This window comes from Gobius niger, assembly GCF_951799975.1.
Source record: "Gobius niger genome assembly, chromosome: 15".
Lineage (NCBI taxonomy): Eukaryota > Metazoa > Chordata > Actinopteri > Gobiiformes > Gobiidae > Gobius > Gobius niger.
Genome location: NC_136866.1, coordinates 14217283 through 14234229, shown reverse-complemented (window position 1 = coordinate 14234229; position 16947 = coordinate 14217283). Strand labels below are relative to the sequence as shown.

The window sequence follows — 16947 nt, the reverse complement described above, 5'->3', positions numbered from 1 at the left end:
TGCTTCAAAGCTTCCACAGCTGGACATTACTTTATCTCAAGGTTTTGTGACGATAACACGAAAAAGATAAAGAAATGTAGGGCATGTTAGTTTATTAAAGCTCTGGCAGTTACTTTACATAATGATGAAACACTATTCACTATCTGTCGTCTGATACAGAGTTGAGAGATGGTCAGGAGAGGGTTTGAAACACTACCTTCTTACTGCCCAAGGTTCTGATAACACTAGCACCATGGTTGTCCTTGTCCTGAGGCTCTGGTTGAAGGATGAGTACAATTTGAGGGACATATTTTATAAGAAATTACAACGTACAAGTCATAGTAAGAGCATTTTGCATTTGGTAACAAAGTACTACAAAGAATAATATTGTACGTGTTAGTACATATCACACATAAAACAACCAGGAAGTACCTCGTTTCGATGCTTTTTTTTTGCGTTTTAAATAGCCTTCACTTCGGCATTAATCTATGAGCATCATGTTGACAATAGCCCTGCTGCTAAATTGTCTTTGAAAAACGTGTTCTTCCTCTCTGTTGCCTGCTGAGGGGGCTAGACACCTCATCTTAACATTTCAAAGGAAATGAAATAAAAGATTGAACGTTTTCAGAGGAAAGCTTCTGACAGTGTAGGTGTCCTGATCCTACATTATCAAGTTATTATTTTGTTTCATCATTATTATCAGATTTGGAGTTGTACCGATCAGATTGTCCTGAGATTGACCTTGTTGATTACAGTAGCAGTGATATCAGGTTATACCACCGCTGCCTGTGTGTTATCTCATCCACAAGGACGTTAAACACCAGATGAATCTCCAGAGTTGATCTAATTCACCTGACGAAGCTTCGAGCAAGGATTTGCAGCTTGGTACGGCCTGTCCGTGTCTGCAGGAACAATTCATCTTTTGGTTTTGAATTAAAAAGAACAAAAAAGGCAATTACCTTTCATTTGGTGTAGTCGATCAATGTAGTCAGGCAGAGATAGGCAAGTCTTTTGGTAATGGGATTTTTTCTCTCTCAAATAACTAGCACCACTTTCTCCAAATCCCAATGCAGTAGGCCTACATCATATATGACCTAACAGAAGGTTTGGGAAGCTGTGATCCAGGAAATAGGCAGCATTTTCAGCCTTTACATAGTATTTTATGGTATTTGATCTTCGATGTGTGTGATAATATTACCCACAATTATCAGAGGGGCAGAGGGTCTTTGCTGGAGAGCCACATCTTGCCACAAAGGAGAAACCAAACCAATTCTCTTGAGATCTTGAGAGGGTCTCCTCCACCCTATGGATGGCCTATCCAGGTTCTCTAGTTGCACACAAAGCCAAATTACTTTACATTATTTATTTATTTTCCTGTGGGAGAATAATAAGGTCTAAAATAACTTACACTGTATAGTCATTAATGAACTTCAGAGATTGTATCATCATGACTTGGTGTAGTGAGAGAGCAGGAAAGGCATATAGCTGTTCCCTATAATGACCAATGGACTGTCAATGGTAATGACGGAGAAAGTAAGATAGTAATAATGATGCAGTTTAGAAAATCTGAGCTTTTTCTAGTCGAAATAAATATAATTGCCAGAGATTGTCAAATATTAACCCATCAACAGCCTTATTGTCCATAGCGGTCCCTTCATTTTGGCTTCACTTCATACAGTCGCAGAGGCCAGTAGCAAAAATTGAGGTAAAAAGTATCCGTAAACCCCGGCCATGTTATCACATAAAGCACACAGGTGAACAATGACGCCAAAAAGCATTGCCCTCTAGCGGCAGTCTTTTAAAACTACATAAACAATGAGAGCACGACCGGATGTAAAAGTGTGAATCCACCTTTCAAAATAATCACGCACATATATTTAGCCATGCAAAAGAAAACTATCATTTGCAAATTTGCTAATTTTCGATATTCTTTTTACACATCATACAAATGATTTGGATATCAATTAATTAATTAAAAATACTGACAAAGAGATCCTCACTTTTAGGTTAGTAGTGATATTTATTTTGAAAAGCTTAAGCGGAAGAGAGTGCTTTGACCGTGCTTGCCTAGTCTTTCGTTGGGGTTGAGTTTATCAACAACATCGCGTCAGTAGTTAGTAAAAAAAAAGACGGCTGTGTCTTTTAAAGAGCAAAAGCTTTGGGGCAAAAAGCCTTTAGTTCTTGTTGACTGTTTTCTGAGGCAAACAAAGCTGCGTGGAGGTGAGGCATCTGGTTTGCTAAAGGTTGTTATTGGTCAGTGAGTGTGAGCTAGCAGCTAAACAACAAATAACTAGTCACGTTTCATGTTTCTTTCTTTTATACACAATTGTTTTACGCCACAATGAGCCTTACGTACTACCGAACATGTACACGTCAGCCATAGAAAATACTAATCACCTGAACACAAACAGATGGTGTCTTGTAAATTAAATCTTCTGTTGAATTTGTTTGTTCAAAGACACCCAACCTCCCACATTTACGACATTTGTGTTCGGCTTTTGGCTCTTGTGATTCAGTCCTCTCTTGTCCTAAACAATCTTATCAAGTCTAACATGAGAAACAATGTGAACAATGTGCAGTTTAGTGTTGCTATTGACAACAAAGTGATTTAAGTGAATATGCAATACTCCCTTTAACAACATGACCTCATATGTATTTTTATTTTTGTTACACAGGGCAATGGGGCGCATCTTCTTGGATCACATTGGTGGGACTCGCCTTTTCTCCTGTGCAAACTGTGACACTATTTTGACAAATAGAGCTGAACTCATCTCCACACGCTTCACAGGGGCCACTGGTCGAGCTTTCCTGTTCAACAAGGTAAAGCCCACAGATAAGAGACAGGACTTCACTGATCTCACAATGGAGGAATGAACTTGTTACACCAACTCTCAAGAACACTCAGGTCAGGGGGTGTAAATAATGGGGGATAAATGTGCAATCGAACAAGAACAGGACGACGTGCAAACAAGTATTTCTATATCCCAATCATTATCATCTATTACCAAGCACCTTTATGTAACAGGGGCACAGCCAAGTACAAAATAGAACCTTTCTTTTTAGATTGTAAGAAATACTTAGTTTGGGCTCAGTGGTTCTATTTGATCTTCAATGAAGGTACTTGAGTCCATCTTCTGTACTCTGTAGTTGAAGTCTTGAACGTTTCGCCTCTCATCCTCAAATAGAATAGGCCTTCTATTTTAGGCCTATTACAAAGGCAAGTGATGGTAGGAGAGGAAGAAAGACTACTTACTTACTTAATTACTGCTTACTGGCCAAGGTTCTCCCTGATAACACTAGCAACCTGGTTATCCTCCAGTTGAAGGTAAATTTATTCTCAGGGAAAATTTTCCAATGGGCACTATAAAGTAATACATTTGAAAACATCTATATCCTTGATTGACACGCCTAACAAACTTGTCTATTGCCTCGGCCTTTGCCTCCAGGTGGTGAATCTGCAGCACAGCGAGGTGCAGGACAGGGTCATGCTCACAGGGAGACACATGGTGCGCGACGTCAGCTGCAAAAACTGCAACAGCAAACTGGGCTGGATGTACGAGTTCGCCACGGAGGAGAGCCAGCGCTACAAAGAGGGCCGCGTCATCCTGGAAAGGGCGCTCGTGAGGGAGAGCGAGGGCTTCGAGCATGTACCGTCTGACAGCTCTTGAGAGTGGAAGATTGAAACTAGTTTTAAATGCAGTGTTAAGCCCATGCCTTCCCCACCAGAGCGATGCATGGGCCTATGTTGACAGTGTGCTTGGGTTGCACAATATGAGTAAAAAAGAGACTGACATTGTTGAATTTATTTTAAATAATGAGTGATTTCGAGTGAGATATTAAGTTCATCTCATTAAAACAAAAACAAAAAACACGCTAATGTGAGCTACTTTAAAATATGTGCTTAATTGGTAATGTAAAATTCTCACATAAAGGATTGTATTGTAAATATGTAAAGTAATGTCAGAGAAAAAAGACCATAGAACATAACACACATTGTGCAGCCCTAAAGCCCTACAGACACTATGCTAATATCAAAGACTGTCCCATTTGTTTGGGTCAAGTCTGTCTCTATACCGGTACTCCGATGGTTGTAAAATGTGGACAAATGAGGTTATTTTCATAAGAGCTTAAACCCTTGTGATCAACTAGAGCGAGGATGTCATTTGTTGGTATCAAAATGAAGAAGAATTGCTTGTCGGGGTTGGAATGCGACAAGTGATTAGAAGAACACAGGTAATTCCACAAACATATATGTTGAACATTTTATTTAAAGTTCTTTTTATTTCAAAATTTTCAATGCTGTTCCAGTGTAAGTTTTATATTTATTAATCATCTCATGTTGATTCTCATTTTCCTGCTTTGTTTAGGTTATTTACAGTGATTGAAAAGTGTATTTCATTTCTGCCAAAAATAAAGTTGAAATGAACTCATTACTTTTGCAGTGTGAGGTTATTCAGTTGTGTCCTATCCAGAGCTGTACGAAATGTCAGTGTTGGAAATGTAGAACCATTTTTTGGTTGTGCTTTAATACATTTACGAAAGGCATTTTAAAAAAAAATCTTGTTCTTCACATAGTCTGTTATCTCTCATTTTGAGAGCTATCTGACTTTGACTCGGAAAAAACTATTCCCTGTTAGTCGATTACTCTTTAGAACAACTGTATTAAAATGGGCATAATATCCAACAAATGACCATAACCATAACTGTCGGTAATGGACACTTTACAGCCGGTGAGTGTCGTGTTCATGTCTATGCTCTCCACCGGCATCTCCCCAGTCATTCATCAAACGCACCTTTTACGTTTGTCGCGGTGCATTGTGGGTGGCGTAGTTCGCTCGATGAAATCCAGATGTAGCTCATGCTACGCCTCAGCAAGGGTCTGGTGGTCAGACGACATTCCTCACCATTGTGAACAATCTTTAAACAGTGGAGCTACATGTCATGTTACCCTCACAAGATATCTAACCCAGAGAACATCCGCACTGACGCAAAAACAGCAATAATGGCGGGTGAGTTTGTCATTTTAATGGTTAGCCGCATCTCCTACTAGCCTCTTCTGAATGATATCATATTGGTCAAGCGAAATGACATTTTCCTATTACAGTTTGTGGCTGCTTTCCTGAATGTACAAACGGTTTAGCATATATATCAAAGACTATACTCTATAATATTATCCCCTTATTCTAGATGTGTATATGCAGCAGCAGTTGTAGGTTAGGCTATGTCCACAGTGTTCAATAACCGATATCCCTGTCTGTCTGTGGTAGAAACTGTGAGTGTGGGGTTCAAGCTGTACTGCCTGACTGTGATGACACTGGTGGCAGCTACATACACAGTGGCTTTGCGGTACACCAGGACCATCTCATCCGGAGACTTGTACTTCTCCACGACAGCAGTGTGCATAACCGAGGTCATCAAACTAATCCTGAGCCTGGGAATGCTCTCAAAGTAAGTCCACCTCACTGTCAATGGCTAGACTCTTGGATTGGCGTTTGCCATCTAGTGCAAAGTTCTCAAATAGGTCGATACTTTGCACTGGCTTAACGTGATGCATTGGAACAGGCTTTCTGGCTTAGAAACCTGGTAAAACTGGCTTTATTTTGATGTGGTTCTAAAGAATGTACCCTAGAAATTGTGTGAAGGAAAGGTAAAGTGCAAGAGGAACTCTTTAAAATCTCATTTGTCGAAAGAGAGATTCTGTCACCTGAACGTGGGAGGAGTAGCCCAAATATTTACTTACTGTTACTTCAAACAAATTAATCCTCAAGCAAAAGTAGCGAGAAGGGTGTGCTAAAACTACTCTTGAGTAAGAAATGTAACCCACCTCTGCATTTTAGTGAAGACATTCAGTAATCATGGTCAAGAAATCAGCCTTAATGAGAAAATAAAACAATCACAAACATTACCTGCTTTTGTCCATTCATAAGCTGATGCCTGATGATACATATTCTGCATTGCAGGGAAACCGGGAGTCTCAACAGGTTAAAAAATGCCCTTGTGGAGCACATCTTTTTAAGCCCTAAAGAGTTGCTAAAACTAAGCGTCCCCTCCGTGGTATACGCCATACAGAACAACATGGCCTTTCTGGCGCTCAGTAACCTGGACGCAGCAGTATATCAGGTATTGCTTAATGTTTTTTGCTAAAGCGTGCCTGGTCTGACCTGGTTCTTCATTGATGCACCAGGTGACTTACCAGCTGAAGATCCCGTGCACGGCGCTGTGTACGGTGCTGATGCTGAACCGCTCCCTGAGCCGCCTCCAGTGGGGATCGGTGTTCATGCTCTGTTTGGGTGTAACTCTGGTGCAGTGGAAGCCGGCAGAAGCCACGAAGGTTCAGGTGAGGCGGGGCGCAACGAGGAAATTCAAAATGAATGCGTGAGAAATGCCTCTTGGTGTATTTACTGTCAGCATTACGTGTCTGTTTTCCATATGGTCCAATTTTCTCTCCCAAGGTGTAGAAATAAATAAATAAGTACATTTGAAAGATTATTACTAGTTTTTGCTTCAGAAATAATAGTAAAAATGCAAAACTATACTTGTAAAAAAGGACTGTAAGAATTGTGACAGTGTGTTCAATGCTCTGTCTGATTCTCTATGCAAACAAGAACTCACACACTCAGACAAAGCATGTTTATTTATAAAGCGTATTTCTACACAAGGCAACTCGGTGCGCCTCACAGCTTCCATCAGTGATTCTCAAACACAACACACTAAGCCCCACCTCATACAGTATTTGACTTTCAAGGTAATGCCAGGCCTAGACAAACATCAGTTTAGGACTAAACCAGTTCTGAAGTTGTCTAAAGTCAGAAGAGGCTCATCTGAAGCTGCAAAAGGCCAAGCCCAGGATAATAAAAGTGCTGTTGTAAAATCTTAATCCACAGCCAATACCACTTTCCATTGAAACACTTCTACATTTTATTGCACTGCAGTAGTTGTAGAATGTGTAGTTGTTGTAGCAATACTTCCACTTTGGTGAATTTGTACTTGCTTCGAATGCCATTAGTGTCAGTCCCACACATCTAATGATTTATGCATCGTCTTTTTCAGATTGAACAAAACCCATTACTCGGATTCATGGCCATTGCTATTGCTGTCCTGTGCTCCGGGTTCGCTGGTACGTTTGACTCCATAGTTTTATGTACAGTATCTATACTGTATGAGTTACATCAGTGTTTCCCAACTTGGGGTACGAGGACTTCAGGAGGTACTAAAAGAATAAGGTGAACTGTATTTCAGTATCATTTTAAAGGATGTTATTTTACATGATAATTTTCAGTAAAAGGTTTGAATCCTGACACATTGTGTGCCAAAAAGTATATCTATATATATTTTTTAATTACTTTTTTTTAATTTTAATGGCTTCAAAGGCTCAACTGGCGCATGTTTCATTAAACACGTGATATCTGTTTCTAAAAAAAAAAGTGATTTTGATCAAAACTAGCCTCTGTTTACCTTAGTATTTCTCAGGAACCGAGCTCATAGAATAAAACTGTTTCCACCTACAGAGGGCTTAGAGTCTCCCCTTTCAAACGAGCCATAGCATGTGTCCATAGCTATAACACAGAATACGCCGTGGTCCTACAAATATCGTGAAAAATGGTCTGGATTGTTGGCACTCTACAGCTAAATCCCCAAAACAGTGACTCAATAAGTCCTTTTCCTTTATTTTGAAAACGATGCACAAATAAATGCCAATAAATCTGAGTTTAGAGGATAGTTTTCTAAATGAATGACTTCAGTCTCCAGGCAAGGGGTACTTGGTAGAAATGAAACACTCAAGGGGCACGACAAAACACACACGACAAAAAATGTTGGGAACCACTAAGTTACATCACTGTCTTGTCTATTGCGTCATTTTATTATGATTAACTCATCCCAGCTCATAAACGGTCTTCTTTTAGGAGTGTACTTTGAGAAGGTGCTAAAAAGCTCCGACACCTCTCTGTGGGTGAGGAACATCCAGATGTACATCTCTGGGATTGTGGTCACACTCCTCGGCGTGTTCATGACCGACGGGGACAAAGTCCTGGAGAAGGGCTTCTTCTTTGGATACACGCCGTGGGTCTGCTTTGTCGTATGTAAGTACAGTGCATGTGCTGGTCATTCAGACACTTTCTCTAGATGTTGTTAGTTGTTGAGCCAAAGTACTTTATTATTGAGCACTGATATTAGTAAATTGTGTTTCCAGTGCTGGCCAGTGTGGGGGGACTGTACACCTCTATAGTGGTGAAGTACACAGACAACATCATGAAGGGGTTCTCCGCCGCAGCGGCCATCGTCCTCTCCACTGTGGCCTCGGTCGTACTCTTCGGACTCCAGATAAGTACGTACATACAGGTCACTCAGGAGGGGGTCATGTTAAAATGCTGATTTGGTGGTGGTGGAATAATCACGGGTCTGATCACCAAAGATGATTTTTCATGTGTTGGTTCTTCTGAAATAACATTGTATAATAATCTAAACAAGAATACTGGACCCTACACATATGGAATTGTGGAATTATAGTGAATACAAAAGCAAGAAAGCCAGTGTTTGGATGCCCTGGAGGTGACTTGTGTTTCAGAGTTTGTTTGAATAGATTGGTGTAGAGTTACTCACCGGTCTTGTTTTGCTGTGGGGCTAAGATCAAGCTACAGCTGAGAGAAAGGACTTTCAAAAGATTACTTTCTAGGGCTGGGACAATACACTTGTCATGATCCCATACGTATCAGGATTGTTAGGGGCGAATTTGATATGTATTGTCAGTAATTATGACAAAATGTGTACAATAGACAAAAGTCATGTGTTGTGCTGTATAACTGTACTACATTTTAACAATGTATCATGCAATGCAATGGATTTTACTGATGCTTTGTAACTGCTTTCCTAAGGAGATATAGTTTTATTCTGGAAGCGAAAACCGACTGGAAATAGCTACTGCAAATAAGCACTTTGAACATTTTAGTTCAGTAATAAGATAACAGAATATGATTCCGACTCGCCAAAACAGGCGAGTATTGGGTTAAATGATGAATATAAGGTTATTTCTGCTTTTAGGAGTGTTTTACTGTATTTGCTCGACCATCTTCTGAGCGTGGATTGGTTCAGTTTTGGCCGTGATCAAGGGTCTCCAATCTTTGCCAATGTTGCCACCTAAAAGTAACTCTCAAGGCAGAGAGCTATGTTTGCTACAAAGTCACTTGTGTAGCTATGCTGTACTACAAGAAAATAAAACGTTCTGTACAGGGCCTGTGCCATTTGGAGACGACAGGGAATGACGATGTCAGAGCCTGGCAACAAAAGCTAAATCAGTGTCAATGTTAAGTCATGAAATGCTGTTTAGCCTACAGTGTAGCGGCTTCTGTTTAAGTGGAGACCATTGTAGGTCACTTTATCAGAGTCACAATAACTCCTAAACCAAAAGGGAAATTCTTTTGGAAACAGACGAAAAAAGGCTGAAAATACAACTCTTAATGCTTACACTTCACTTACATTCATAGTAACAATGTTTCTCTCTTTTGCAGCCATCACTTTTGCCTCCGGTGCTCTCCTTGTCTGCGTGTCCATTTACTTGTACGGACTCCCAAAACTGGACACAAGCAAAGTGCCTCGGCAAGAAGAAGCCGACAGAGAGCTCAAAGCAAAACTTATCTCTGTCTAACCTCCACAAAGAGACAAACTGTCCTGACCGCCGAACCTGGAGACTGAGGTGCCTCCCCCTCGATGGTTTTGGATGCAAATAAACATATGACTGAAGAGTCACCACTGCTTTGGGTCTTTCAAACGAAAGAAGCTAAGTATTTTCTACTATTCATGATCACTGACCTACATGTACCTTACATTTTTACACATAGCATCCTATGTGCACTGCATACAGTATTTTAGTCGGCTTTTTCACATAGATACAATAAAATTGACAATTCGGCATATTGAGGCTATAAGCAGACAGCAGGCAGCTAAACCAAGCCCAAATAGTAGCGACAATACTAACGGACGTTTAAACTGGAACAATGCTACACTTGGACTAAACTAAACCAGGTCAAGAAATGCCATCGCACTGATAAACCTAAAATGAGATTGTCTGAGTTGTTGTGCTTTATAGCCAATAGCAGCACAAAGCAGGAGAAGCAGCACCAGAAAACTGTTGTTTTTTTATACTCCCCATAGAAGTCTTCTCATCCCACGAAAGTGAATTCTTTAGAAATGTGCCACAAAACAAATAGTCTGTGATTGGTCTCATGTTTGGCCAACAGTCTTCCTCCTGTAGCCCCAGTGACAGCAGCTCATGTTAGATACATGCCCCTCCAGGAGCTGCAACTGTCAGTCAAAGCTTTTTCCCCTTTTATGTTTAGGCAGCCAATGACCATTCAACTAGTGGCTGTTAGAACACCGCCCCTTTTTAAAAACTGACTTTCAAATCAGAGCCAGCTTTTCCAATGAAGAATGAGCGACCATCTCCCATCCCCTATGAGGCTGGCGTCTGGAAAGCAACTACCAGAAATACATAGGAGAGGGGTGCAATACGAGCAACCAGAGCAGTATTGTTAAAATTAATTTAACTCAATTTAACTCAATACAGTGATATCGCAGCAGCAAACAGCTCTGACACACCTGTGTGTAATTGGCTCACACACTTCAGCTGCGTCTCAAACTCCAAATCAAGCTGCGTGAAGCTGAGTGCGCTGCCAGGCATCTGAAGTGATGGGAGATCACAGTAGTTAACCTATATCCTTATATTAAACAGTTTTTATGTCATTTATCTGCATTTGTAAAATAAGATATCATTTATTAGGCAATTTTTGAAGGAAACTTGAGAAGGTCCTCTTTTGTAGTCAATGAGGAGCTGCTACTCTTACGGTAACTTAAGACAAACTTGTTTTGTCAAATTCACAATATTTTTACTTTAATATGCTGGCTTGTGTAGATCTTGGTGCTATACACTTGTCACTATGTGTTGGCTTCTCTGGTCTTCATCCAGTATAATATTTGAACAGTTGTTGCCAGTCACTGTCCATGGTAAAAACACGGAAGAGGAAGTCCAGTGTCGTGTGTCTCTTCTGTGCATATTAAGCCCATACAGAAATATAGAGACTGTAATGCTCCCACCAAAATGGTTCATCTCTAAAATGTCATGGCCTGTGAAATTGGCAAACGTTTGGAACATTTGGGGGGAATGTTTTGTGCTGACATTGGATTGTGCGCACACTGAGGGCAGTCTTTTCGAGCCTCGTCTTTAGCCTTCAGTTGTTCTGGAGAGCCGTAGGAACTGGACCGTGCCTCTGCATCCTTCATGTTGGGATATCGCAGCTTCATGGAAATGTAAACATCTCTGCTCCTTGGACTGGAGCCTTATGATTGTACATATCTGATGCACAGACTCCAAGTCTGTGTGTGTGTATGTGCCTCAGTCCTGTCCACGCTCACAAGTCAATTTCCCATTCATTTCTCCCATAGACGTAGCTATTCTTACTATCATAAAAACATTTTAATTAGAAGATGCATCCGAAATGTTATGAACCAAAACGTTAGCATTTTGCCATATTTAAATTTTTTAGTCTATGGGAAAAATAAATGGCTGGACGGGTCTGTTGTTCTATTGTCTCACGTGTCTTGTACTTTTTAAACAGCTTTTGATTTAAAGCTTGTAAATCTTTAAACTGAAAACATATGAAGTTGGTTATTTTAATTAAAAAGTTATGTTTTATTTACACATAATTTCATTGTCTTTCCTTCTTCACATTTTATCGACTGGTGTGATGCCTAAGAGCCGCATCCCATCAGCTAGCACTGAACACGATCCTCTGAACAGCCGCCGTCGTGTCTGTAAAACAGACAGTTTTCTTTGTTACATGCCAAAATCGCAAGTTATTTGTCTTTTCATCAAAATGTGTGGACTAAAACAAGGCTAAAATTAAGTTAAATTAGAAAACTTGTGGCTAAAATTGAACTTTCGCACAATTTTAAGTTTGTTTTTGGTTGTGTTCGTAAAAAAAAAAGAAGAAAAAAGTCAAATGGAAGACCTTAGTGATTTTGCGCTGTATTGTGGGTTTGTGCGATATGAATACTGTGTAGTAATATTGCAATAACAATTTGACACATTGCGCAGCCCTGTTTAAGGGACTAGATGCAAGTTGGTCATTTTATACTCACTACTGCCACCTCAGGTCTTACGCGTAACTGCAGGCTCTATATTAAAAAGGAACAGGCCACCATTTTTACAGTATTACTGTAAAAATATTATTACTGTTCTTTTAAGCTCGTATATGGCGGCACTGCGGACCTGAATTAACACCTTTGTGAGTGACAGTGCAGGATTTTAGAGGCAGTTGTGAACAGGTCTGGCCTCATTCTACACATTAGGAGCTTACTGGAACGTGTGGGGGAGGAAAACACATAATTTTAACATTTTAAACTCCGTATAGTCCCTTTTAAAATGATGACAAAGCAAAATATTTGTTGATAAATTTTCTAGTCGATATTTTTTTTTTTTACACCACGCAGCCTTAATGCACTGTACTGTTCCGTTACCTGTGCCACTTGGACTGGACTCCCTTTCACCGGCAGCTCTCTGTGTGCAGCAGCGATCAAGTGGCTGGAAACACAGCAATAACATAGTCGTTTTAACCGCTATGTTGGCACAGCAGTGCAAACATCCTGTCTCCTTACCACAACTTCAATAAAAAGTTGACCAAGTGCTTGGGTTGAAGATCCTGGGAGCACTGGAGCAGCACTTCATCGTAGCTAAATTAACAGTTGAATGAGTATATATTGAAGCCTCGTGCCACAAATGATCGAACGTGAGGGGTTTACCGGAGGAGGTGCTGCACAATGGAGATGGCGGACGGTTCGGTCAACAGGGACGCGTCGAAATGAGCCGCCTCCAAGTCTTCGTTCTTCTGTAACAAACTGCAAAGTATTTAAAGTATTGATTTAACTTAAACACATTAATTCAAGAGGTATAAAAATGCCGAGAGCAGAATATGAGTAAAAACTCTGTCGTGGGTCATTGCAATATATCGTCTTTAAAAAGTCATGAGTGAAACTGGCTGTATTACGAACCTGCAGAGGCGGGCGTGCGTGTATTGGAGGAATACCCCAGTGTCGCCCTGAGCCTGTAAGATTCTGTCCCAGTCAAAGCTGTAGTCTGACTCTAGAGGCCCTTTAAAGTCCTAGAACAAAAGGAAGTCAATGTTAGAAGTATCCATAATCGAGGAAACTTATTATTGCCTATAAAGAAAAAGTTACCTGGACGATTAATGCTCCGATTCCCACTTTCTCTGCAGTGTCCTCAGGGTCTTCAAGTTCCTTTGTTGCTATGAGTCAAAATCAGAAATGAATTAATTATACTGAAACAACAAATCATTGCTCATATAATCTCAGCTGATGAACTCCTAAAATGTGCAATAACGGTTATATAAACTAATCCATCATTTACATTTTATTTAAGTGTTTGGGGATACGTTTGTGCGCTACACGTTTCTGGTTGTTTACTTTGGGCCCGGCTCATGTTGTGGAGCATCCTGGTGCGCGCCTCGTCCAGGACGTCCTCCAGGAAGACCACCTCTCCCGTCCGAGTCTTCATGCCCTTCACCAGGCCGAATGGGACGTGTCGACAGCTGCAAATTCATATCTTTTGTTATTGTAAAAAAAAAACTCGGGTGTATTCTGATGTACTGTGTATATATTCCACCAATATCGGGGCGCCCCAGAGCAAAGGTTTGTGAAAATGTCATGAAGACTTTTGACCACTGGAACAGCCTTCCGAAAAGTGCAACAAAATGGCTGATGGAAAAATTGTTTTGCCAAAAGTTTGACCTAGTTTTTCCTGGTTTGTTTAGATGTTTATCAGTGTTAATTTTGACAACATATTTTATTTTAGTTTTAGTCTTAGTCTTTTGACTAAAATGTAATTTAATTTTAGTCGAGATTTAGTCAAAAAATACGTTTCAATTTTAGTCTAGTTTTAGTCGACTAAAATTGCATGTCAATTTAGTCGACTAAATTTAAGACTAATTTAGTCGACTTTGCATTTATAATATTCATTATAATCAAATTTAATCAAGGTCCTCGACTTCATGGAGCTGCTTCCACATGAATAAAGCACAGACCTGTTCATTTGGCTGAGAATCTATGTGATATGAGGTTTTTTCAGATTGTCAATAGAAGTTTGGATGATTTTAGTCTCTCCTTTTCATTTTTATTTAGTCTTATTTTAGTCGACTAAAATACCTGGACATTTTAGTCAAAGTTTTAGTCTCATGAGAAACTTTTCATTTAGTTTTAGTCCAATTTTAGTCGTCAAAAATATCACTTTGACTAAAATTAAGACTAAATATTTTAGTCGACGAAATTAACACTGATGTTTATCGAGTTCACTTCCTTAATAAGCATGGGGCACAGGATGTTGACTGATTCTTTGCTCTGTCTTTGGTGCTAACATTCCTAGACAATGTGCCTACCTTTCAGACCAGGGGTGACCCGAAGCTGAGAGTATCTGGAACAACTGCTGGAAGTGATTGGCTTGACTCTTATCAGTCTTCAAAAAAGTAGCAGAGAAAACAGTACGGATTAGGAAACTCGACAACGAGAGCTATAGCTAAAATAGTATGTCAACAATAAAGAACGCTGTGACTACACCACATTTTTGTCTTTCTTTTCTACACACTTCTTCCTCTAAATCAAAAGTATTATGTAGCTCTCTGGTGGAAGTGCGAGAGCAGATGGAGGCGGCTGAAAGTATGTGTCACAGCTGCTCTGTTGGTGTGGATTGGTTTAGCTGAAAACCATCTGGAGACACAGCTTAATTTGGGAGGGGGGGGGGGGGGGGGGACTGAAAACAAAACAAGAAACAGCAAAGAACTTACCACATAAATCATCTCCGTGAAGTGGTACCTTTCTTTTCTGTCAACGGCAGCTGCGAGGTCTCTGAAACACGAAAACAAAAAGCAAAAATGTTACTTGAAATGTGTATTTACTGTATCATGTCAGTCTTTTAGTATATCTGAAGCATTTTGATTTGTATTTGTGCATAAAATGTGATCTATAAGTAAAGTTGAGTGGCGTTTTTTTGCATTAGATAAAGCGGATTGTTTATCAGACGCCAAATGTCTTTAAATTATTCCATGTGCTTCATCCTGACCTTGTAATGTAGAGTGTGGTGCCATCGCTGCGCAGTACGGTGCACACGTTGCTCATGTCTCCAGACGAGGAAAGATCCACCACTCCTGTTCCCTTACTGAAAAAACAAAACGGACAAAATTCATATAGATCCATATTTATGTTACTTGAATATGGTGTTTTCATTACAAGCCACGGTGGAGTCATTTTAATACATTTCTATAAGATGAGATCACAATCGAGTCAGCAGCAGCAGCGCCATTCGGAAACCAGTGCTGTGGGAAAGGCTCTGCTCTCTGCTATCTCTTATTTATTTTCAATGTGTCTGCAGGTTAATGTGACTCACTCTGAAGTTTTCAACAGGCCTCGACTCTGCAGCTGCTGAACCACCTCCAGAGCCTGGCTTTGGTGAAGGGACTCCCCGGAATAAACGTCAAAGTGCACTCCTAAACGCTGGGAATAAAAAAAACAATCCAAAAGTGTAAAACAGAACCTTTTAAATATTATTTAGGCTTTTATAACTACTTAAGGAACCATTAGCGGAAAATGGATGAGTTTTCCTTAAAGGGACTACACAGAGTCCCTACACACAAAATGTTAAAATTCTGTATTTTCCTCCCCCTACATGTTCCAGCCATGTCCTAATGTGTAGAATGAGCTCAGACCTGCCACCACAACTGCCTCTAAAATCCTGCACTGTCACTCAAAAACGTGTAACTTCAGGTCGAATTGCATGCATGAGCCTAATATAGAAGGCGCAGTTACAAGTATGACCTGAGGAGGCAGCAGTAAGTATAAAATGGTGAACTTGCATCTAGCCCCTTTAATATAGGCTCTTTAAGCTTTAAGCTATACAACTTGGAATGTCATATCAAAGTATAAAAAAAAAAAAGGAAATATAGGACTATTATGTACAGTATGGATTGACATGTACCTTATACACATGTTGATACTCCTCCACTGTGATGTCCCTGAAGCGTTGCCATAGAGACACAGCCTCAGCATCATGTTCTTCCAGTTTTCTGAAGAAGTCTCTAGCTTCCTGTCTGAGGTTCTCATTGTGCTCGGCCTCTCTGTTCACTTGCACGTAAACCTGGAGGGAGCAAACAAAAAATAAAAATACAAAACAAACACCAATTAATCAACCATTGTTGATTCAGAGGGCTGACAGTTTTGTGATCAAATTACTAATCCATGTGTCGCTTTTGATATGAGTACTTACATTACAACCTGATACGGGTAGTTCTCGGTTACATTTGCAGGTCTAACCATTTAAAGTTAACATGACAACCCAGTCCAGTCGACAATATTTAAATCTCTAGAATGATTTAAAAAAAATCTAAATGTTCACATTCCTCTCCCAAAATTGTGTCTACTATAAATTGAATCTGAGATTTATGCTCAAGCAGTTACTCGTATTCAAGAACTTTTTTATTTTTACTTTTGAATGATCATTTGGGTCACTACACCATAACCTTAGCCTTACTTTCCAGTAGGCAATAAACCAAAATAAATGATAACTTTAGTACCATTTTTCCACACATGCTGCATACCCTACCCTATTTAAGTTCGTATCAGGCTACAACAATATAAAACAAAAACAACGTGTCAAACTGTGCCTATAAATATCCGAGTAACAAGAAAGGAGCTATTTCCACACTTGCCACATGACAGTGACTGAACAGGTTTATGTGCAGACAATGTGGAAACAATGTGTTTGATGAATGATGAAGAATCACAGTGAACTCACCTCAAACAAATGCTGTAAAGGATTGTCCTTCAGTTTTGAATGGGAGCCAAACTGTATGAAGCCAGCGCCCAACAAACCTGGAAGATAGGAAAATGTATTGTGTGTACTTTTACTACTAC

At 39.9% G+C, this 16947-nt stretch overlaps 3 protein-coding genes across 4 annotated transcripts in view; 2 read left to right on the top strand and 1 right to left on the bottom strand.

Moving 5' to 3' along the window:
* rars2 (arginyl-tRNA synthetase 2, mitochondrial) overlaps positions 1-16947 on the bottom strand; it is a 109320-nt gene that overhangs the window by 90393 nt on the left and 1980 nt on the right. The window contains exons 8-20 of one of the 2 annotated variants that reach the window (XR_013793690.1): positions 16829-16905; positions 16013-16171; positions 15425-15531; positions 15101-15196; positions 14826-14886; positions 14421-14497; positions 13453-13577; positions 13207-13274; positions 13021-13130; positions 12772-12867; positions 12628-12702; positions 12490-12553; positions 10986-11782 (exon numbers count right to left, since the gene is read on the bottom strand). Coding sequence is in view for 1 of the 2 variants with exons in the window: in XM_079572741.1 (XP_079428867.1) it covers positions 11696-11782; positions 12490-12553; positions 12628-12702; positions 12772-12867; positions 13021-13130; positions 13207-13274; positions 13453-13577; positions 14421-14497; positions 14826-14886; positions 15101-15196; positions 15425-15531; positions 16013-16171; positions 16829-16905 (1202 nt within the window). In the remaining variant the exon portion in view is untranslated. Of the gene's footprint in view, positions 1-10204; positions 11783-12489; positions 12554-12627; positions 12703-12771; positions 12868-13020; positions 13131-13206; positions 13275-13452; positions 13578-14420; positions 14498-14825; positions 14887-15100; positions 15197-15424; positions 15532-16012; positions 16172-16828; positions 16906-16947 lie in introns of those variants that run through there. The other variant, XM_079572741.1, reaches the window with a different exon arrangement.
* Positions 2046-3778, top strand: LOC306975110 (protein yippee-like 5). The gene is made up of 3 exons (XM_079572530.1): positions 2046-2199; positions 2655-2799; positions 3426-3778. The coding sequence occupies exons 2-3, from the start codon at positions 2659-2661 to the stop codon at positions 3645-3647; spliced, it is 363 nt and encodes a 120-aa protein (XP_079428656.1). The 5' UTR covers positions 2046-2199; positions 2655-2658; the 3' UTR covers positions 3648-3778.
* On the top strand, positions 4811-9704 carry slc35a1 (solute carrier family 35 member A1). Its single transcript, XM_079572387.1, has 8 exons — positions 4811-4988; positions 5247-5427; positions 5940-6099; positions 6164-6316; positions 7030-7096; positions 7884-8060; positions 8171-8305; positions 9486-9704. The coding sequence occupies exons 1-8, from the start codon at positions 4916-4918 to the stop codon at positions 9620-9622; spliced, it is 1083 nt and encodes a 360-aa protein (XP_079428513.1). The 5' UTR covers positions 4811-4915; the 3' UTR covers positions 9623-9704.

Excerpts from the sequence above, each read along its gene's own strand:
- LOC306975110 (XM_079572530.1), top strand. The coding sequence starts at position 2,659 with ATGGGGCGCATCTTCTTGGATCACATTGGTGGGACTCGCCTTTTCTCC. Across the intron at positions 2,800-3,425 it reads GAGCTTTCCTGTTCAACAAG|GTGGTGAATCTGCAGCACAG; the intron begins GTAAAGCCCACA and ends CTTTGCCTCCAG.
- slc35a1 (XM_079572387.1), top strand. The coding sequence starts at position 4,916 with ATGTCATGTTACCCTCACAAGATATCTAACCCAGAGAACATCCGCACT. Across the intron at positions 5,428-5,939 it reads AGCCTGGGAATGCTCTCAAA|GGAAACCGGGAGTCTCAACA; the intron begins GTAAGTCCACCT and ends TCTGCATTGCAG. Across the intron at positions 8,306-9,485 it reads ACTCTTCGGACTCCAGATAA|CCATCACTTTTGCCTCCGGT; the intron begins GTACGTACATAC and ends TCTCTTTTGCAG.